General features: G+C 43.4%; 3 protein-coding genes across 4 annotated transcripts in view; 1 reads left to right on the top strand and 2 right to left on the bottom strand.

Moving 5' to 3' along the window:
* Positions 1–19,394, bottom strand: part of TAP2 (transporter 2, ATP binding cassette subfamily B member) — a 1,062,867-nt gene that overhangs the window by 228,745 nt on the left and 814,728 nt on the right. The gene's annotated exons all lie outside the window — the stretch shown is intronic.
* Positions 1–19,394, top strand: part of LOC125428531 (zinc finger protein 708-like) — a 1,111,878-nt gene that overhangs the window by 446,486 nt on the left and 645,998 nt on the right. The window lies entirely within an intron of this gene.
* LOC125428618 (zinc finger protein 883-like) lies at positions 641–13,024 on the bottom strand. 2 transcript variants are annotated; one of them, XM_048489050.1, is made up of 8 exons: positions 13,006–13,024; positions 11,304–11,360; positions 8,923–9,431; positions 8,700–8,748; positions 6,258–6,325; positions 5,938–6,064; positions 3,839–3,934; positions 641–2,824 (listed from the first exon to the last, which is right to left on the bottom strand). In XM_048489050.1, the coding sequence occupies exons 3-8, from the start codon at positions 9,331–9,333 to the stop codon at positions 1,374–1,376; spliced, it is 2,202 nt and encodes a 733-aa protein (XP_048345007.1). In that variant the 5' UTR covers positions 9,334–9,431; positions 11,304–11,360; positions 13,006–13,024; the 3' UTR covers positions 641–1,373. The 2 variants fall into 2 exon arrangements, with proteins under 2 accessions (XP_048345007.1, XP_048345008.1); XM_048489051.1 differs by having other exon boundaries at positions 3,839–3,931.

Raw genomic sequence — 19,394 nt, 5'->3', positions numbered from 1 at the left:
CCCAGTCTAGTCCGAGCTTGACGGATCTTGAAAGCTAAACAGGGTACGCTCCATTGAGCTAATATTTGGATGGGAGATTTCCCAAAAATGTAGTAGGGCTGCGATGTGCAGGCAGGCAATATCAAACCACTACGGAGTGTCTCTTGCTGTCAAAATCCTATGGGGATTGCCAGCTGTAACTTGACAGCCCTTCCATAACCACTATGAATTGTTTAATGGACAGTAAGACTTTTTAATTATTTTCTCATTTATAAAATGTACCAAGAATTCACAGAAAACACCAAAACAGGAATTACAGAAAGCAAAAACAAAAAAATTACAAATGAATATCAGAGGAAATAATATACGAATTTAAAAAACTATACTATATTTAAATGAATATTTTTTTGAATTCAGAGGGATCCTTACTTTCCCTTGCTTAGTTTAACTACCACTGCAACCTGTACTAATAATCAAATATATTAACAAAAAACACAATGCATCTGCACTTTGGGAGAAACAAAGACTAGCTATTATTTTTTTAGTCACCACACAATATGTGAATTATCAAAATATCATTTTAAACCACTGCAGCATAATACATAAAAGTAAACTTCCATTTTCTACACTACAGAAATGTATGTGTTTTTTCCTCTAATAATGTTAGTGTAGGTTGATGTTTAGTAAGATATGAACTCTGAGCAAAGCTCTTACTGCACTGTAAACATTTCTATGGTTATCAGTTTAGAATTTAGTAAGTGTTGAACTCACAGAAAAACTTTTCCCACACTCTAAGCATCTATCATCGGTTTCTCCCCAGTGTGTGGATTTGTTGATGAGCAGCCAGGCTGCCCGCTATGAGAAAAGCTCTTTCCACACTCCCAAGCATTTCTATGGTTTCACCTCAGTGTAGATTTCTTAGTTATTAGTAAGCACTGAACTTTGGGTAAAGCTCTTTCCATACCACAAGTATTTATATGTTATTTTTCCAGTATGGATTCATTAGAGTTTAGTAAGAACTCTGATTAAAGTCTTTTCCACACTGCAAAGATGTTTTATTCCCTGTATACTCCAAGCATTTATATAGTTTCTTCCCATTGTGGATTTCTTGATGTTGAGTAAGATGTATTGTTTATAGTTCCTTTCCATTGTGGATTTGATGGTAAGATGTGAACTCTGACCACAGCTCTTGGCACACACCAAACATTTATATGGTCTCTCCCCATTGTGGATTTGTTGATGTTTAGTAAGTGCTGAACTGTGGGCAAACTATTTCTACACTCCAAACATTTATATGGTTTTTCCCCAGTGTGGATCACTGATGATCAGTAAGTGTTGAACTGATGATTGATAAGTGCTGAACTGTGGGTAAAACACATTCAACACATAAAGCATTAATATGGTTTTCCCCCAGTGTGGACTCGTTGATGTTTAATAAGTGCTGAACTGTGGGTAAAGCTCTTTCCACACACTCTAAAACATTTATATGGTTTCTCCCTCAGTGTGAGGATTCGTTGATGGTTAGTAAGATGTGTACTCTGAGCAAAGCTTTTTGTACACTCCAAGCATTTATATGGTTTCTCTCCAGTGTGGATTCGTTGATGTTTCGTAAGATTGGAGCTCACAGCAAAGCTTTTTTCACACTCCAAGCATTTATATGGTTTTTCCGCAGTGTGGATTCGTTCATGATTAGTAAGTGCTGAACTGTGAGTAAAGCTCGTTCCACACTCCAAGCATTTATATGGTTTTTCCCCAGTGTGGATTCGTTGATGTTTAGTAAGATGGGAGCTCACAACAAAGGTTTTTCCACACACCAAGCATTTATATGGTTTCTCCCCAGTGTGGATTCGTTGATGATCAGTAAGTGTTGAACGGTGGGTAAAACTCATTCCACACTCCAAGCATTTATATGGTTTCTCCCCAGTGTGGATTCGTTGATGGATAGTGAGATTTGAATTTTGAACAAAGCTCTTTCCACAATCCAAACATTTATATGGTTTCTCTCCAGTATGTATTTGTTGATGTCGGGTAAGACGTGAACTGTGAGCAAAACTCTTTCCACACTCCAAACATTTATATGGTTTCTCCCCAGTATGGATTTGTTGATGTCGGGTAAGACGTGAACTTTGAGTAAAGCTCTTGCCACACTCCAAACATTTATATCTTTTCTCCTCAGTATACTCCAAGCATTGATATGACTGCTCCCCAGTAAGATCAGACCACTGAGCAAAGTTTTTTTCGCACTCCAAGAATTTGTATGGTTTCTCTGCAGCATCGATTTGTTGATAGATAGTAAGCTCTGAATTCTGAGCACAGCTCATTGCACACTCCAAGCCTATATATGGTTTCTCCTGACTTTGGATTTGTTGATGAGTAAGAAGGTTGGAATTGTGAGTAATGCTTTCTCTGCACTCTGCAAATGTATATGCTTTCTCTTGAGTGTCGATATGCTGATTGCTATTAAGTGCTGAATTTTGAGCAAAGCTTTTTCCACTCTCCAAGGAGCTGTACATTTTCTCACCAATGTGGATTTGTTGATGAGCAGCAAGAATGTAAGTCTTAGCAAAGCTCTTTCCACATGCCAGGCATTTATGTGCCTCCCCTTTGTTGAGTAGATGCTCAGGGACCTTCCCCTTCAAAACAAAGCTTGTTCCACATTCAAAGCACTTATCTGGTTTCTCATTTATGTTAATTTTTCCTGGTGTATCTAGTATCTGGGATTCAGCACCCTGAGAAGCACAACATTCATTCCCCCTCATCCCTTTTATTTCCGCACTTTTCTGTTTTTCATCAAATAGGAGGTGTTGTGGTTCTCTCTTGGACTTGTTCTGTAGACTATTATCCTCTGGAATAAAGAGAGAGAAGACTGGTAAGACCTTCAAACAAAAGCGAAATCAAGTAATGAAGGCCATTAACTGCTTTTGAAAACAACAAGATTGGAATAACTTGAAGGGGAGAAAAATTTTGCCCTGTTTCAACCAACTGTTGATGCTTCCATGGAGGGTTGTTCTATGAGAGACAAGGTAGCCCCGTGGAACCTCCATGTTCAGAGGCAGTATTCTTTGAAGACAAGTGGTTTGGTTTTACTCCTTTTCCTAAGGACTCTAGTTTGAAATGGGAGTCTGGGTTAGAAGGTCATCTGGCCAATCTCTTCATGAATGCGAATGGAGGTCTGATTGAATTTCCCGTAGAGGGAGTCTGGAGCACAGCTTTTGGCCCTGTCAGCAGAGCTGAAGAAAGTGGTGAGTAGAGACTGGCTATTTCCAGTGGGGACCACTCATCTAAGGAATATATCCCCTTAAAGTTTACCTTCCTATCTGTTTGAAACAGGCCAAAACAGACCTTTCCAACCAGGCTTTACCTTTGAGGTTCACCTATTCAGCTGTTTTATGGTCTTTGTGTAACCCAGTGAATGTTCTCAGGGGATTTTTGAGGCAGCTCATAGGCTATTTTACACTTTTCTTGCGCCTCTGGCTTTTATGACTTGATTCTTTAGGCAATAGGATGCTGTGGGTCTTCTGGGTTGTATGGTCGTGCTACAGTAGTATTTTCTCAGAAAAAAATACTACTGGAACACAGCCATACATCCCAGAAACCCACAACATCCTAGTGATTCCAGCCATGAAAGCCTTAGACAATACCTTTAGGCAGTATTTAGGACTTTATATTAATGTTTTGATTTCTGATCCAGTTTGAGGTCTTACGTACAAAAAAGCCAACGTTTTGTTCCCCTTTTTAAGTTCTCTTTCACATTTGAGAAAGCTTTCCTTGATGTCGCCTTTGGAGAAACCCCTCTGTTCTCCTGGTGATAAAAGTTCAGCCTTGGAAATGTTGTAGTTCTACACAAATAAGCAGATACCTGCTGATCTCTTCCTTTCTTCTGGGTCCTGTTCAAGTGGATCTCCAGCTTCTTCCAATGGGGAGATGGAGTCAAATTTGTGAACCAGAAGTCCTTTGATAAAAGAAAGAAATAGACCGGTTACTTCTAGACAATCCAACTCTAAGAAATATTCAGATTTTTAAACCAGGCGATCTGAACCTCAGCTGCTAATATTGTCCAAAAAGGAGAAACCAAATATTTTAAACTCCTGAACGATACACCCAAAAGGAGAGGAGGGGGATTCTGCTTGTATTCAGAAGGATCAAAGGGATAGATATGGCAGGATAAACAAATGGACATGCTGACGATTTGGACTGAATTTACAGATTAGTTGATTGAAGTTGGAATTACAGAGGGTAAGTGGACAAGAAGAGTTGAAAGAATGAACCGGGGGGCGGGGGGGGGTTGAGGTAGGGCCAAACAGGGGGTAAAATTATATTAAGGATGTAATAAAAAGCTGCAAAATGTATGTAAATACATAGGAGCAGCAGTGGCGTAGTGGTTAAGAGCAGGTGCTCTTAATCTGGAGGATCTGGGTTTGATTCCCCGCTCTGACACTTGAGCTGTGGAGGCTTTTCTGGGGAATTCAGATTAGCCTGTGCACTCCCACACACGCCAGCTGGGTGGTCCTTGGGCTTGTAACAGCTTCTGGGAGCTCTCTCAGCCCCACCTACCTCACAGGGTGTTTGTTGTGAGGGGGGAAGGGCAAGGAGATTGTCAGCCCCTTTGAGTCTCCTACAGGAGAGAAAGGGGGGATATAAATCCAAACTCTTCTTCTTCTTCTAAATATCAATAAAAATTATATATATAAAAAGAACAGGGAAGGGATAGTCCTAGCCTAGATAGAGGCACCATGATACTGTTTTGCAGCCCTCAGCCAAGACAAGAAAGATCCCACAACCCAGTATGAAAACAGCTAAAAAGCTCTAAGAAACAATCACTGTCTAAGGGCCTTTCTTCAGAGACCCCACAAACCTTTCAAGATAAGAAAAGACACCAAAAACTCCTACTACAATCTGGAAATTATTTTCATCTGAATTCTGTATTCAGACTTTTTCTGGAATTCTGCAATTAAGACTTTTTAAACCACTCAACATGGAAAAAGCTCAGAACTGCATGCCCTGTCTCCCCTTCTCCTCCAACCAGAGCAGGGAAAAAGCTCCAGCCCGAATCAATTCAAGATAAGCCCAGCAGACCAGAATTCAGCCAGTGATGCTTATTGTGTCAGAGAGCCAAACTTCACCAACAAAAATCTCATTTTTCTTGGTTTGTTCTTCAGGGCTCTTCCTCTGCATTTGACTGAATTTGTGAGCTATGCCTAAGCATACACTGGTGTAAACAGAATGAAGACCACAAAAGGACCTCAATTCTTCTCTTCTTTCCCCTCCATCCCATGTTGATCCTCCTCAATTCCCATGGACGGCTATAAGGTCCTCAGGGGAAGAAAATGTCTTCTGAACTTTGTGATATGCATATTGAAGACCCCATACAAATGTCATTCTTTACAATGCTCATTTTCAAGGTTTCTCATAAAGGCCAAAGATGAGGCCTCATGGACATCCCATAAACTTTGGAGGACCACCCTCCTCCTGTTCTGCTTTCAAATTATTTTTCCTGCACTCAAGATTTTGTTTCCACTGAAGAACACTGAGCTTGCTCAATCCTCAAAGGGAAATCAGGGGTGGGACTTCCTTCTTTACCGTGTTCTTTTTTGCTTACAAACCAATATTTTAACTTACACATTAACACTAACAGAGTCCACTAATTATGTGGAACCTCCTCCCTTACCTGGCTTTGGACCTTCTACATTCTGCTAAGAGCCCTATCAGGTTCATATGGTTTTCAAGGCCAAAGATGGACAGAGGTGGTTTGCCACTGCCTTGCCCTGCAGAGCGTCCCTGGAATTCCTTAGTGGACTCCCACACAAGTACCAACTTGGACTGACCCACCTTAGCTTCTGAGAACTGAAGAGATCAGGCTAGCCTGGGCCACCCATATAACAGTTAGGGTCCTGTTTAGAGGGAAGCATGTCAGTTTTAATTTACTGTGAATCAAGGATAGGGTAGGGAGAACCTTACCCAGAGAAGCCACATTCTGCCAATTGTCCTCCAAGACTTCCTTGTGAAGCTTTCTTTGGTCCAGATCCAGCAGAGCCCACTCCTCCTCAGAGAAATGGACACACACCTCCTCAAGGGTCACCAGGCCCTGAAAAGAGAAACAAACAAATACTTCCTCTTCTAACACCAATCCTAATAGAATATAATATTCTCAACCATCATGACACATTCATTTTCTATGCAATGAGCAGAACAGACAGCAGCTGAGGGAAAGGAGAAGGGGGCGGGTTCACCTGGCCTAGGGAGGCACCCAGGGGCAAGAGCCAGAGTGGCAAACTTACCTGATCAAGCTGCACAGAATCTGCTTTCTCTCTGCCCCAAAGAGATGGCAAAGAATGTTGGGCACCACCTGAAAGGATAACAAGGTAAATAGAATTTAGTTCAGTTCCATGGGGATAATCTTCCTCTCTTTGCTCAGGATCACAACTATCCTTGTATCCTGATTTCAGAATATTTTTTTCTTCTACACTTCTACCAAATCCAGTCTTAATATGGTTATTCTGAACAAAAGAATGGTCTGCAATACAAAATTCAGAGAGGTAAGTAAGAAGAACTCTGAAGTGCAAAGAACAGGTAGTTGTGAACCTATGAGAGAAACTCAAATATCAAATCCCAGGGGCATATTACCTTTATTGCATTTGCATGGCTTCTTCTGGATTTTCTATTTGTTCTACAATCAAAACCCAACGGGATTATTGTGACTTACTAGGAATCTTCCCTGTTCAATTCTCATTATTCTTATTCTATCGAACACTGTTTTGCTACCTTGTAATCTGCTGGTTGCCTGAGGTTCTGATCTGATCTGTTTACTGACTGCGCAAAGTTTCTTTTTTACCATCTATATATTCTGCCTCAAGTCCCAGTTAGAAAGGCAGAGCATAAATGAAAATAGTGTTGTCGGTAGTCCAAAATGCTATCAAGTCACAGTTGACTCATGGTGACCCTGTACGGTTTTCCAAGGCTTCTATGTGGGCTGAGAGTGTTCTGACAGAACTGTGACTGGCCCAAGGTCACCCAGGAGGCTTCATGTGGAGGAGTGGGGAATCGAACCTGGCTGTCCAGATTGGAGTCTCCCTCTCTTAACCATTATACCATTGTGGTTCTTTTGATTACATTACAATGCAGGTATTTAGTTCCATTCCACATTGAGCCATCCCAACCGACTTAATCCTTTTTGGACAAAGAACTATCTGGTTTAGGCCAGTTTAGCTATTTGTCATCAAAGTTCACACCAATTACAATGTCCTTGATGAAAGTTGGGACTATATGGGAAATGGCTCTGACCGGTAAAAGTACCCAGAGGCTGGGTTTCCTTCTGATTGGAGAAATCCTCTTGTAATTCTTAGGCGTTTCGCGGGCAAAAAAGCGGCGGCCTGGGGGGCGGTGCTTGCCGCCCCAGGCGCCCGTTACATGCAAGCGGCGCTGCTGCAATGCAGCAACACCCGACCTGTCGCTCCCAGAGAGGCCCGGCGTCAGGTATCCTAAACAACAACCCTTTAAAGGTTGTTGTTGAAGCATCTTCCGGCGGCCCGGTGCGACGCCCTTGAAGGGCGCTGACTCCTTCTCCGCCCCATGCCTTGTCCCGTGCATTAAGCCTGCTGGCGGTGGAAGCCCGGCCACACTGTCCGCCGACCTCCAGGGAGTCGAGGAGGGCAGCGTGTTGAGCTTCTGGCTCCAGCGGCGGCTTGTCGTGAGAGTGGGAAGCGGGAAGAGGGGCGACTCGATCGCGGGCATTGCTCTCCTCGCGGGGACCTCTGCTTGGCCTGCTCACCGCGGCTTGTGTCGCGAGCGGGCTTGCATGCATTGTGCAGAACTCTTGGTGGCGTGGGGGCACATGGTATCTTGAGCTTGTTGTAGAAAGGAGGCTGGCTTAGATCCAGCTCCAGTTAGCATAAATATCAGTTTTCAGTGGAAACTGAAATTGGGTACTTCCTCCTACCACAGAGAATTATGCACAGGCTCTGAGGAACCACTACAGTTTGTGATCAGATTTGTTAGTACAACTGTTATGTTTTTATTCTAATATCTTTGTGTTCCTGTTGCTGGCTGCTTTCCCCAGTATTGTATTTGTCTTATACATAATAATTGTTATTTATTACAGAATATCATATTCACAATGATGAGATGAGTGATGTCATCTTACTAAATATGAGTATTTACAGGACCACTTTTTGACAAAGAAATTACCAAGGTCTTTTTTTGACAAAACACGCATACCCTGGCACAGGACACAGTTTTCAAATTAATCTACTGCTGCCTTCTACCACCATCGTTTTGAGGTTTGTGATTCCTGGGCCCTCATTCCCTATTGAAATCTGGGTAGCAAAAACCCCTTGAGTTAAAAGTATCAGAAGTTACTATTTACTTATTTCATTTTCATCCTGTTCTCCCCTGCCACAGTGGCCTCAGAACATTATACATAAAATTCTAATACACAGTAATACTCTAAATAATTCTTCAGCATAAGAGCTCTTTAAAGCATATCATTTTGTAATCCTTTTTATTGGCCCAATGCACCATCTTCCCGATTTTAAACATGACTGATCATCACTTCAGTTTGGAGGAAAATTTGCCCTTGTTTGCTTTACTATATTTGTCAATTTCCCTTGCAACGATTTTAAACTGATTCTACGTTTTGACTTCCTCAGATGGAATTTCTAAACTGCAGCCCACCTACTCTCAAGGAGGAAATGCATTGGAAGCAACACCCCTTTTGATCTTACCTGGAAAAGCTACATTGTGGTAACCCTCCTGGGTGATCCTTCCCTGCACCTGAAACAGAAGTGGGGATGCGAGAAAGGGGAGGCTGATAAGAAAGGGAAGAGGAAACAGGCTAGGATGGGTTCAAAAAAGTGGGGGTAATCCATGGTGATTTCAAGGGATCCTTCACTGTATTTCATGACCCCTCCCCCTCCCCATCATAGTTCACAGATTAATGCCTCTCACCTGATGGTCCTGAATCTTGTCCTGGCTCAAGAGGAAGCCTTCTGCCAGGGCCACCGCCTGTGAACTGGACTCCGGCCCACATTCCTTGACCCAGTTCCCCATCTCCAGGGGCAGGACGGCCAGGAATTGCTCCAGAATCACCAGGTCCAGCATCTCCCTCTTGCTGTGTCTTTCTGGCTTCAGCCACTGGCGGCAAAGATGGTGGAGTTGGCTGCAAACTTTTCGGGGGCCCTTGGCTACCTGGTAGTGGAAGTGCCTGAACTGCTTGCGTTGCACATCTGAAGGGAGGACCTCGTTGTCTCCCGGACTCTTCTTCATGGCTCCTTCCCACATCTCCTTTCTGTTCCCAGCCTCGGGGGCACTGAGGCCTTGTCTTGATCCAGGGACAGCTGAGTCCAGCTCATCCCTCATCCTTCCTTCCCCTCCAAAGAGCTTCCGCTTGTACCAACGGATCACCTTCTTTCTCTTCCAGATTCTTCAGAACAGGTAAGTGCTGGATCTGTGACCTCCTGCAAAGCAAAACTGATTTTGGACCTGAAATTTTATAAACACACAAACATGCATCTATAATATGGCTCCTACGTCTGAAAAAGAGCTCTGATTCATGAGAGACCATATTAGAATGGAGGGTTTTTGTCTTCTGGACTTCTGCTTTAGGTTGCTACAATAGAAAAACACTGAAATGAATCAGTAGGTAGCAGGAGGGACCAAGTAGTACAGTGGTTACAATGTCAGATCTTATCTGGGAGACAGGTTTGAATCCGCACCCTGCCGTAGAAGCAAGCCGGTCCCACACTCTCAGGCTGACATACCTGACAGCGTTGTTGTGAATATAAATTGGAGAAGGGGAGATCATCTCTGTTCTATCATGGAAAGCCACTTGGTTATGAAGTAGGGTATAAATGATATTTAAACATCAAATAAGGACAAAGAGCAGATTCAATAGAACAGCAAAAGCTCTCAAAGCATAAAGCAGCATTGACTCCTTCGGTTCCCATTTTTCCTGCCCTTCTCTTTCCAGACAGCAAACAGCAGCTGGAGCATTGAATGAGGTGGAGAACAGAAAGGAAGAATGGATTGTGAACCTAACAGGGCCCCAACCCGCTGATTGTTTTAATAACTTTTCACCAGCTGTGCAGACAAGAAAAATGCGGCTTTTGAAGGCCACCTTCCATTAAGGTGTTGTTGATCTGCATAGTGTGCTTTGGTCTGGTTTGTTCATTGTTAGCTGCTCAAGGATTTCTGCTTTAATGCTCTGAGGGGGGGTATGCTGTATTTTTATTAAGAACTATGAATCTTTGTGTTTTTATTACACTTTGGTTTTTAAGCCACCTCAGACAAGTTCCTTAGAGAGGCAGCATAGAATTCTCTTTTAAAAATCATAGAAAAGTCGGACAAATCTTTGGATACTTAAATCCAGAGACTGGACCTTAAAAAGGCAAGAAAGATTTTTCTAGAAACCAGAAAACCAGGACCTGAAGGTTTGCAGAAAAATTAAAATAAAAATTGGCGGGGGGATGTGTGTGTTAAAAAACTCAAAAACAGTGACTACATCTTTAAGCAGTGGATTCCCTCAGTGGCTGCTGCTAGGCAATCACAGTATTCCAAGGCTTCAGGAAAAGCAACAGAGGAGTAGAACCCTTTTTGGGCCTATTTTGACCTTTGAGGGAGGGCACCTTGGGGCAGGACTGATTAGAGTAGTCACCAGGTTGGGAATACTGGATAATTTGTGGTAGAATCTGAGGAGACTAAGGTCTGTGGAGGAGATAGACCTCAGCTGGATAAAATGTCCATCTTCCAAAGCAGCCATATGCAGAGGGGGATACAGGCAAATGTTATGTGTCATCCCTGAAGTCCTTGAAGGTGTCCTACCATCCACGTAGCCTAGTCCAGTGGCTGACACCACACAATTGGGCCACAGTTTTCCTAGGCAGCGGCTGCCGGGGTGGGTAGAGGGAAAGTAGAAGACAGGGTGGCTGTTGGTTGGGAAGGAGATGTGGTTGCCAACTCCAGATTTGTATTTGGGGGTAGGGGCCAGTAGTGTGATTCAAATAATTTAACAACCGGTTCCGGTGGTGGGATTGAAATAATTTAACAACTGGTTGTTTACAAGCACCATTTTAACAACAGGTTCTGCCGAAGTGGTGCAAACCCGCCGAATCCCATCACTGGAAAGGAGGGACATCAGAGAGGAATAATGCTGGAAACTACAGCCTCCAAAGCACCCATTTCCCCCAGGGGAACCACATTTGCCAACCTCCAAGAGGGTGGATGTAGCTTCACTTCCCAAACCTCATCCTCTCAAGGCTGCTGCACCCCCAGATCTACAGGGATTTCCCAACTTGTATCCGGAAACCCTAAAGGAGGACTGATCTCTGTACCTGGGAGATCTATCGTGATGTCAGGCAATCTCTTCCTCCACCACTGGAGGTTGGAAACTGTAGAAGGAGAGAAGGAAGCAAAAAATGGGGCTTGCAAGGGAAAAAAAAGAAAAAAAATCAAGGGGGAGTAGGGAATGAGATGCCTCTGACAAGTCAATGGTGGTTCCCCCTTGGAAATCAACATTTTTAGCCTACAAGACAACAAAGTACGGCAGAAACCTTTCAGTGTATGTGGCTGATTTGAGAAAGCCAAGGCTGACTTTTGGGGACTTGGTGACCCATCACAAAGCAACCGGATTGTCCCAGGGGTCCGCGACCCCAAGAGGAGATGCAGATTTCAAGCAATGAAAAATGCTGTGTCAGCAAAGGCTGCCCAAGTGTGCCAAAAGCCACAGCAAAGAAGATTTGCTGCCAGGAGTAAAAAGCCAGAATCGCGTAGTGGGTGAGCCACAGCACAGAGGAGAAGACTCCTTCCCCCACCCCCAAATCCAAGTTTCCTCTTCTAGAACAGCAAGGAATAAACCTGAAGCCTTTTAGGACCCGCCTGGACACCTAATATCAAAAATGTCATTAAAAAAGCACAACAAAGAATGTTCTTTCTGCGCCAACTCAGGAAGCTCAAACTGCCCAAGGAGCTGCTGATACAGTTCTACAGAGGAATCACTGAGTCTGTCATCTGCACCTCTATAACTGTGTGGTTTGGTTCTGCAACCCAACAAGATCGACACAGACTTCAGAGAATAATCAGAACTGCAGAAAAAACAATTGCTGCTAACCTGCCTTCCATTGAGGACCTGTATACTGCACGGGTCAAAAAAAGGGCTGTGAAAATATTTACTGACCCCTCGCATCCTGGACATAAACTGTTTCAACTCTTACCCTCTAAACGTCGCTACAGAGCACTGCACACCAAGACAACTAGACATAAGAACAGTTTTTTCCCGAATGCCATCACTCTGTTAAACAAATAATTCCCTCGATAATGTCAAACTATTTATTATATATTTATTATATAATTACTGCACTACTTTTTTCATCATTCCTATTACCCATCTCCTCCCAATTATGACTGTATGACTATAGCCTGTGCTGACATTTTATTTTATTTTATGATTTTACATTTTATGTTTTTATTACTATTGATTGTTTCCTGATTGCTTACTAGACCTATATGACAATCATTAAGTGCTGTACCTTATGATTCTTGACAAATGTATTTTTCTTTTATGTACACTGAGAGCATATGCACCGGAGACAAATTCCTTGCGTGTCCAATCACACTTGGCCAATAAAGATTCTATTCTATTCTGCCCCACAGCAAAGGCAGGTTGATGGGAAGGATGACAGAGGAAAAAGCACAAAGAGAGGAGATTTTGCTGGAAGGTTTGAAGGCAGCAGCTGAAGGCGCAGAAGGGGGTGCAGCAGAGATTCCCGGGAGAGCCCAGCGGAAGCTCCGGGCAAGGAGAGGAAGAAGAAGAGCAGCTGCTAGGGAGCAAGTTGCAAAAAGGCAGGCTCTGCAACCCAGACCCCCACCGGTTTATGATGCTTAGTTAATATTTTTGCTTCCCTGGGGGGTTTGGAAGGGGTGAATCCTGCAGGGCTTTTTGCAACAACCCAAATGCACCCATCACCACCACCTCGACTCTCCCCCTCTCCAAACAAAGGAGATGCTTTGCAAAGGAAACCTGCTTTTATCGCTTACCTGTTCCCTAAAAACTCTCCCAGCGCCGCCTTCTCCGTCCCCCCCCCTCCCCCACACAAATGGTGGCGGAAGAGATTGGCCAAGTCAGGTGATCTTCTCTGCTGATGCCACTCTAGGAATTCGGACTCCTTCCCTTTAACCCTCAGAGTGACTCTCTGCATTGGGCATTAAAGGACCTCCTGGCTTCGCCCTCCAGAGGCTGCCTCAGTTTCCCCAGGGAGCCTCACCCTGATTTGCCCTGCAAAGTGCAGCAAAGGGAAGGCAGGATTCGAACCCCCTTCTCTCCACCCCACCTGAATCCCCATCCTTGTCCCTGAGAGTCGAAGGAGGGATGCTGAGGTCCAGTCACTGGATGCAAAGGAATTCCTTGCAGATGTGCAGGAAAATAAATACCATCTTCTGATCGTGTTGGAGGATGCATTTGGCAGGGAGGTGGGGAGATTCTCCTTCTCTGGCGGTCCTCAAGAAGCACTAAAAGGGAATTTGTCAGGGATGCTCCAGACTGATCCTCCATTGAGCAGAGGGTTTGACTATATGCCCTTTGTGGCCCCCTCTAACTCTATACATAGAGAAAATTCTGGCCAGGCTCCTCACTGGCTGAAGCCACACAGGTCATTTCCCAGGTGTCTACTGTGCTGCCCCCTCCGAAGAGGAGATTTTGCTGTGCATTGTGCAGCTTTGTTTTGGGGGTGGGAGGAGGTATCCATTCCCTCTCCCCACCCCAAGATATGCACAGAAGCAAGTTGGGCTTCATGCCCTGTGGATCCAGTCCTTCCCAGCCCACAAGATCTTCTTGGCATGTTTTGGGGGTACAACTGCAAGGTTAACATAGGATACCTGGGGGAGTTCACCCCTCCTATGTCTGGTCTGAGTCTGGCTGGGAGTCACCCCAAGAATTGTTATCTCTCAATCATCAGATGAGCAGCAAGGTAAAAAAACAAGGTTTATTTACACAGACGGCTTCTACAGTAATACATCGGGCAGAGGGAGAGAAACTACGCATAAACTCACTTAAATATCACACTTTCAGCTGATGTCACCCCACAACTACATTCGGTACACAACAACAATTTTCTGTAGTTAACTACTCCTGCATTGACCTGTGGCCTGGACTAGATGGCCTCCAGGGCTCCCTCCCTCCCAATTCTTTGTTTCCACCTCTGCCATTGCCTGAAGAATTCCCTCTTGGAAACAAGCTCAGCTGTGCTGAGATGCCAGCAGGGGTCTTGGTGAGTGTGCCTCCGGCGACGCCATTTATTGCTGCGCCAGAACAACTTCCCCTGTTTGGTTGGGAACCTCGAATACCAGCCAACTCACCTTCTGTTCAACAGTAGAGAACAAGGAGTCAACAGGCTATCAGTTCACTGTTGGCAGATTGCGTGGGTCAGAAGACCTTTCAAGTGCAGTGCAGGACAACTGGAAATGTTTTGGGATTGTGAGCCCACTGGATCGTCTTCATAGGTCAATACACACACAGAAAGAATATTCATACAAAAAAACTTAACTTACAGATCAGTATGTTAAATAAAGGTCAGTAATTTAATGGTGTTCCCATAAATATCAAAAACTCATACCGTGAATCATAGAGTTCACATTTAACAAGTAGCTATTTAAAAAGACACAGCTATTAAGAAAAACACTACTCAGCTTAAAAGGAATCAACCACGTCTGGCCCAACATATGTCAAAAAGACAGTGGGGATGGATCCTAGCAATTGAGGGCTAGTGGTTATTTGTGCTACGTTTTGTGATACTTTGAGTGTTTTTAGATATTTATGCATATTTAGATTTTTATGTAGAAGAAGAAGAAGAAGAGTTTATGTAGAAGAAGAAGAGTTTATGTAGAAGAAGAAGAAGTTTGGATTTATATCCTCCCTTTCTCTCCTGTAGGAGACTCAAAGGGGCTGACAATCTCCTTGCCCTTCCCCCCTCACAACAAAACACCCTGTGAGGTAGGTGGGGCTGAGAGAGCTCCGAGAAGCTGTGACTAGCCCAAGGTCACCCAACAGGCGTGTGTGGGAGTGCACAGGCTAATCTGAATTCCCCAGATAAGCCTCCACAGCTCAGGCCGCAGAGCGGAGAATCAAACCTGGTTCCTCCAGATTAGATACACAAGCTCTTAACCTCCTACACCACTGCTGCTCTGAGTTAAGCACAGTTCAATAAAATGCAATGTAGGAAATGCACAACTATTTCCCGCCCACCCCCACAGGAAGGCAAAAACATCCAGGATCCCTGGCCCATCTGGTTTGGAGAAAACATTCTTCCGGCCCCCGGAATGGCCATTGATCCTGGGCATATAATAAAGGGCCACGAGAACCAAGCACTGGTTCATCCCACTCTTGATCTGCCAAGGTTCATGGAATCAGCCTTGCTGCCAGATGGCCTTCTAGCCTCTGCTTAAAACCCACCACCTTCCCAGGAAGCCCCTTCCACTGAGGAATCTCTATCACTGTCGGGAACGTATTCCTAATGCTTAGCCACAGACTCTTTTGATTTAAAATTCCGACCAGTTGGTTCTAGTCCAACCTTCTGCGGCAAAACAACACAACAACTTTGCACCATCCCCAGTGTGACAGCCCTTGAAGTACTTGAAGATGGCTACCATATCACCTCTCAGTCATCTCTTCTCCAGGCTAAATATCACCAGCTCCTTCCACCTTTTCTCATACAATTTGATCTGCTACTCTGCTGTGGCCCCTGAGCAGGGGTGGAGAGAGGGGGAACTGTGCCTGGGGCACGTGTGCGCCCCATGCCCCCGCCACACCACTGCATCATGCCCCCCGCCTCCTTGGCGCTATGCCACTGCCCCTGAGAAAATGGCTGCTTTGGAGGGTGGGCACTTTGGCATTACATCCTTCCTTTGGCCCCCCTCCCCCAAACCACACACATCTTGAGGCTCCACCTCCAAACATCCAGGGATTATCCACACTAGGGTTTACACCCTTTGCCTCACTCATAGTTCTTGGACTTTGCTGTAGATGGGGACCAAAATTTCCCAGATACTCTTCCAAGTCCTCAGATCCCACCTAGTAGAACAGAAAAGGAAGGGGACACCAATGGTTACACAAGGGAGAGACCATTGGGATAATTAATATAAGGTTGTCCCAAGGGGGGGGGGGGGCTCCTCCCAAGAACTGGGAGTCAGAGCATCCCTCACCCAAGGAAGCTGTCAAAGCTACAGAGTAGGGAGCGATGAGGCAGCTGGCTGCTTGAGAAGTTCGCGTGGCCCTGCTGTTGGGAACCTATCCCATTAAAATAGTTTAAACTGTTTGTTTGGTTATAACACACTCTACCTTGACAGGGTCTTCATCCCTCATGGTCTGTTGAAAGCCTGGCAGTGTCCACCAATAAAGGGGCAGTGTCTGAGTAGGGGACAGGGAGTATTACAAGCCCCGGCCCATTCAAGTCCTCTAGACAAGAGGTGAGGTCGCTGGTCTGTTCAGGAGAAGGCAGGGGGAGGAGAGAGTCTATGGAAACTGGAAGGCTATTTACGATTACTCTGGTCAGATCTGATTGAGACACTGAAGAAACCCCAGGCATCTGCTTAGCATGCCTCAACAAAATTTGGGTTTGTATTAGGTCTAGTCCGCAACTGATACTATGAGAGAATCTTTGAAACTAAATCTTCCATTATAACCACATATATAATGAGATTTTAAAAGTTAAACGAATTGATAAAATTATCTTACCCAAAGAACAGCTGTATAATAGCAATAAAGATCCTATCTTTTTAAAAAAAAGACATGAGTATTTATTAAAATACAGACAGGAATCTGATTAAAAATTCTAAAACACAGATTAGAGAACTATTATAAAACATCAAGTGTACATACTCAACATTCATTTTTCATTCTAGTGAGGAAAGCATTTCATTTTCCAAATTTATCAGACATTTGGCCATGTATCAGACAAGTTAATTTACATAGACAAATACACTGTTAATTTCTCTCATCAATCCTCCTTCGGGATTATATTCTTCTTCCAATTCAAATATTACCCTTGGAGATGTTATGACATTAAGCACAAATTCACAAACATCTTCAGAAGGGAGACCTACTTAATTTAATGATTAAAACTTCAGGGGATAATAGTAGCTCTACCTTTATGGTTTGAGAAATAGAGATGGTGATCAGACAATTGAAAATCATTGATAGAATATCCAGAACAGAAAAATAACCAAATTGATGACTAGTGGTTTTGAAGGTCAAGTGAAATTTTTTAAAAATCAAAAATGAAGTTAAAGATCTAACTTTATTTTGATGCATAATGGCCAAGTGCTGAAAAGTTTAGATTTAAGGAATAATATTCATTCCAGGAGAAACTGGAAGTCTCTATGAAATAAGTAGTTTATAATTTGATTAACTTTTGTCTATGAATATATTTTGGGCTTTGATTTTAAAGCACAAAATAAAAAACTGAACTGGACAAAAAAACCCTGTAGCAATTATATTCCAAAATTCAGTTGTTCTCTTACACTCCCACCAAATCTGTGTAAAATTGGTATCTGTAGCCCCATATACCTAACAATCCCTGTTAGCCCCTTCATAAATCCCTATTAGCACTTTCATTAAGAATGCAGAGGTTGGAGGTGTTAGCCCTTTCCGTTTATGTAGTCCAATTATATTAGCTTCCTCCTCTTCTTGGACCATGAAACCAAAACAACTCAATTGTCCATAACAAAATTGGAATTAGGCACAAGTGATAGGCTTCTCTTTTCTCTCTCCGTCTGAGCATCTAAAACGGGTTCCGCAGTGTACTCCATGTTTTCCAAAAAGCAATCTTGTTCAGTAGAAGCTCAGCATAAGCTCAGCATTTGATAAGGGTCTATTACAAAGTATAAAAATTTCATTTTGCTTGCACTCCTTTATTAACAACCATTGTTGTTGTTGTTTTAAAAAAAAACATTATTTAAAAGTTAAAACTAACATCATAAGCTGTTAAGTCACCTGTCCCTCTTGACTTGAATCCTAGTTACTTGTAAGAAGTAATTAAACACTCCACTCCCCCAGCTTGGAATTGTGGTTAACAGTGGTGGACTCTAATCTGGAAAACAGGGTTTGTTTGTTTCCCTGCTCCTCCACATGCAGCCTGCTGGGTGACCTTGGGCTAGTCCCAGTTTTCTGAGAACACTGTCAGCTCCACCTACCTCACAAGGTATCTGTTATGGAGAGAGGAAGGAAAAATTTGTAAGCTGATTTAAGGCTCCTTATTGGAGAGAAAAGCAGGGTATAAATCAAAACTCTACTTTTTCTTCTCTTCTAATCTCCTTTTAAAGATGCCTATGCCTTTTGACCTCACTACACCCCCCGAGAGTGAATTCCACATTTTAATCACTTCTTCTGCAAAGTAGTATCTTTTTTGTCCATTCTGAATCTGTTCCCCATCAGCTTTATTGGATACCCACTAGTTGTAGCATCTGGGAAGAGGGAGAAAAAAAATCTCTTTGGCAACTCTGTCCACCATGTGCATAATTTGATATGTCTGTAACACGGGCCCCCTTAGTTGTCTCTTCTACACTGAAAAGTCCCAAACATTTCAGCCTTTCCTCACAAGGAAAATGCTACAAACCCCTAAGTACCTTGATTGCTCTCTTCTGTACTTCTTCTAGCTCTGCCATGTCTTTTCTGTGTACAGTGATCAGAATTGCACACAGTATTTCAAATGAGGCTGAACCATAGATCTATACAAGCATTCAGTGGGAGTGGGAGCTAGAGTGCCAAAAATCAGGGTAAGCAGAGTCAGGGTGGTGCAGTCATCAGAAGGCCTGACTAGGCTCAGGAGACACAGGTTCAAATCCCAACGTTACCAATGAAATTCGCTTGCTCACCCTGGGCTACTAACTCATCCTCAGTCTAACCTTCCTATCTACATGGTTGACATTAGTTTTTAGCTCATTCAATATAGCTGCTTCTGTTTTCACGGGAGACAAAACTGCTCGTTCAATAGGTAGAAAGAGTCACTAAATATGGCCAGTGGAGAAAGCAAGGAAGAGAACCTAGTCCTAAACAAATTAATCTACGAAACATAACAGTCTGGGATACCCCTTCTTAACATGTATTCAAAACAAATACTTCAAAGTGCCTATAAACTCTATTCCAAATATTGTAGCTGACAAATGAACAGGCATTAACCAAAACTAGTTCAAACATGTAGAATACAAGACCTGGAAATATTTGTATGTTTTCCCTCTTGTGCGAATTCTTTGATGCAAAACATGTCTTAGCATTTATGATTTCTCTCCTCTGTGAATACTTTGGTGCAGCTTAAGATGTGCCTTTTCAGCAAAGTTTTTTCCACATTCCAGGCATTTATATGGTTTCACCCCAGTGTGGATTCGTTGATGGTTAGTAAGATCTGAATTCCGAGCAAAGCTCTTTCCACACTCTA

This window comes from Sphaerodactylus townsendi, linkage group LG03 (genome assembly GCF_021028975.2).
Source record: "Sphaerodactylus townsendi isolate TG3544 linkage group LG03, MPM_Stown_v2.3, whole genome shotgun sequence".
In the NCBI taxonomy this organism is placed as follows: Eukaryota; Metazoa; Chordata; class Lepidosauria; order Squamata; family Sphaerodactylidae; genus Sphaerodactylus; species Sphaerodactylus townsendi.
This window is presented reverse-complemented; position numbering and strand designations above follow the sequence as displayed.

Coding starts and splice junctions, on each gene's coding strand:
- LOC125428618 (XM_048489050.1), bottom strand. CDS start 9,333: ATGAGGGATGAGCTGGACTCAGCTGTCCCTGGATCAAGACAAGGCCTC. Junction 8,749..8,922: donor ACAAGATTCAGGACCATCAG/GTGAGAGGCATT, acceptor CTTCTGTTTCAG/GTGCAGGGAAGGATCACCCA. Junction 6,326..8,699: donor CCACAATGTAGCTTTTCCAG/GTAAGATCAAAA, acceptor TTATCCTTTCAG/GTGGTGCCCAACATTCTTTG.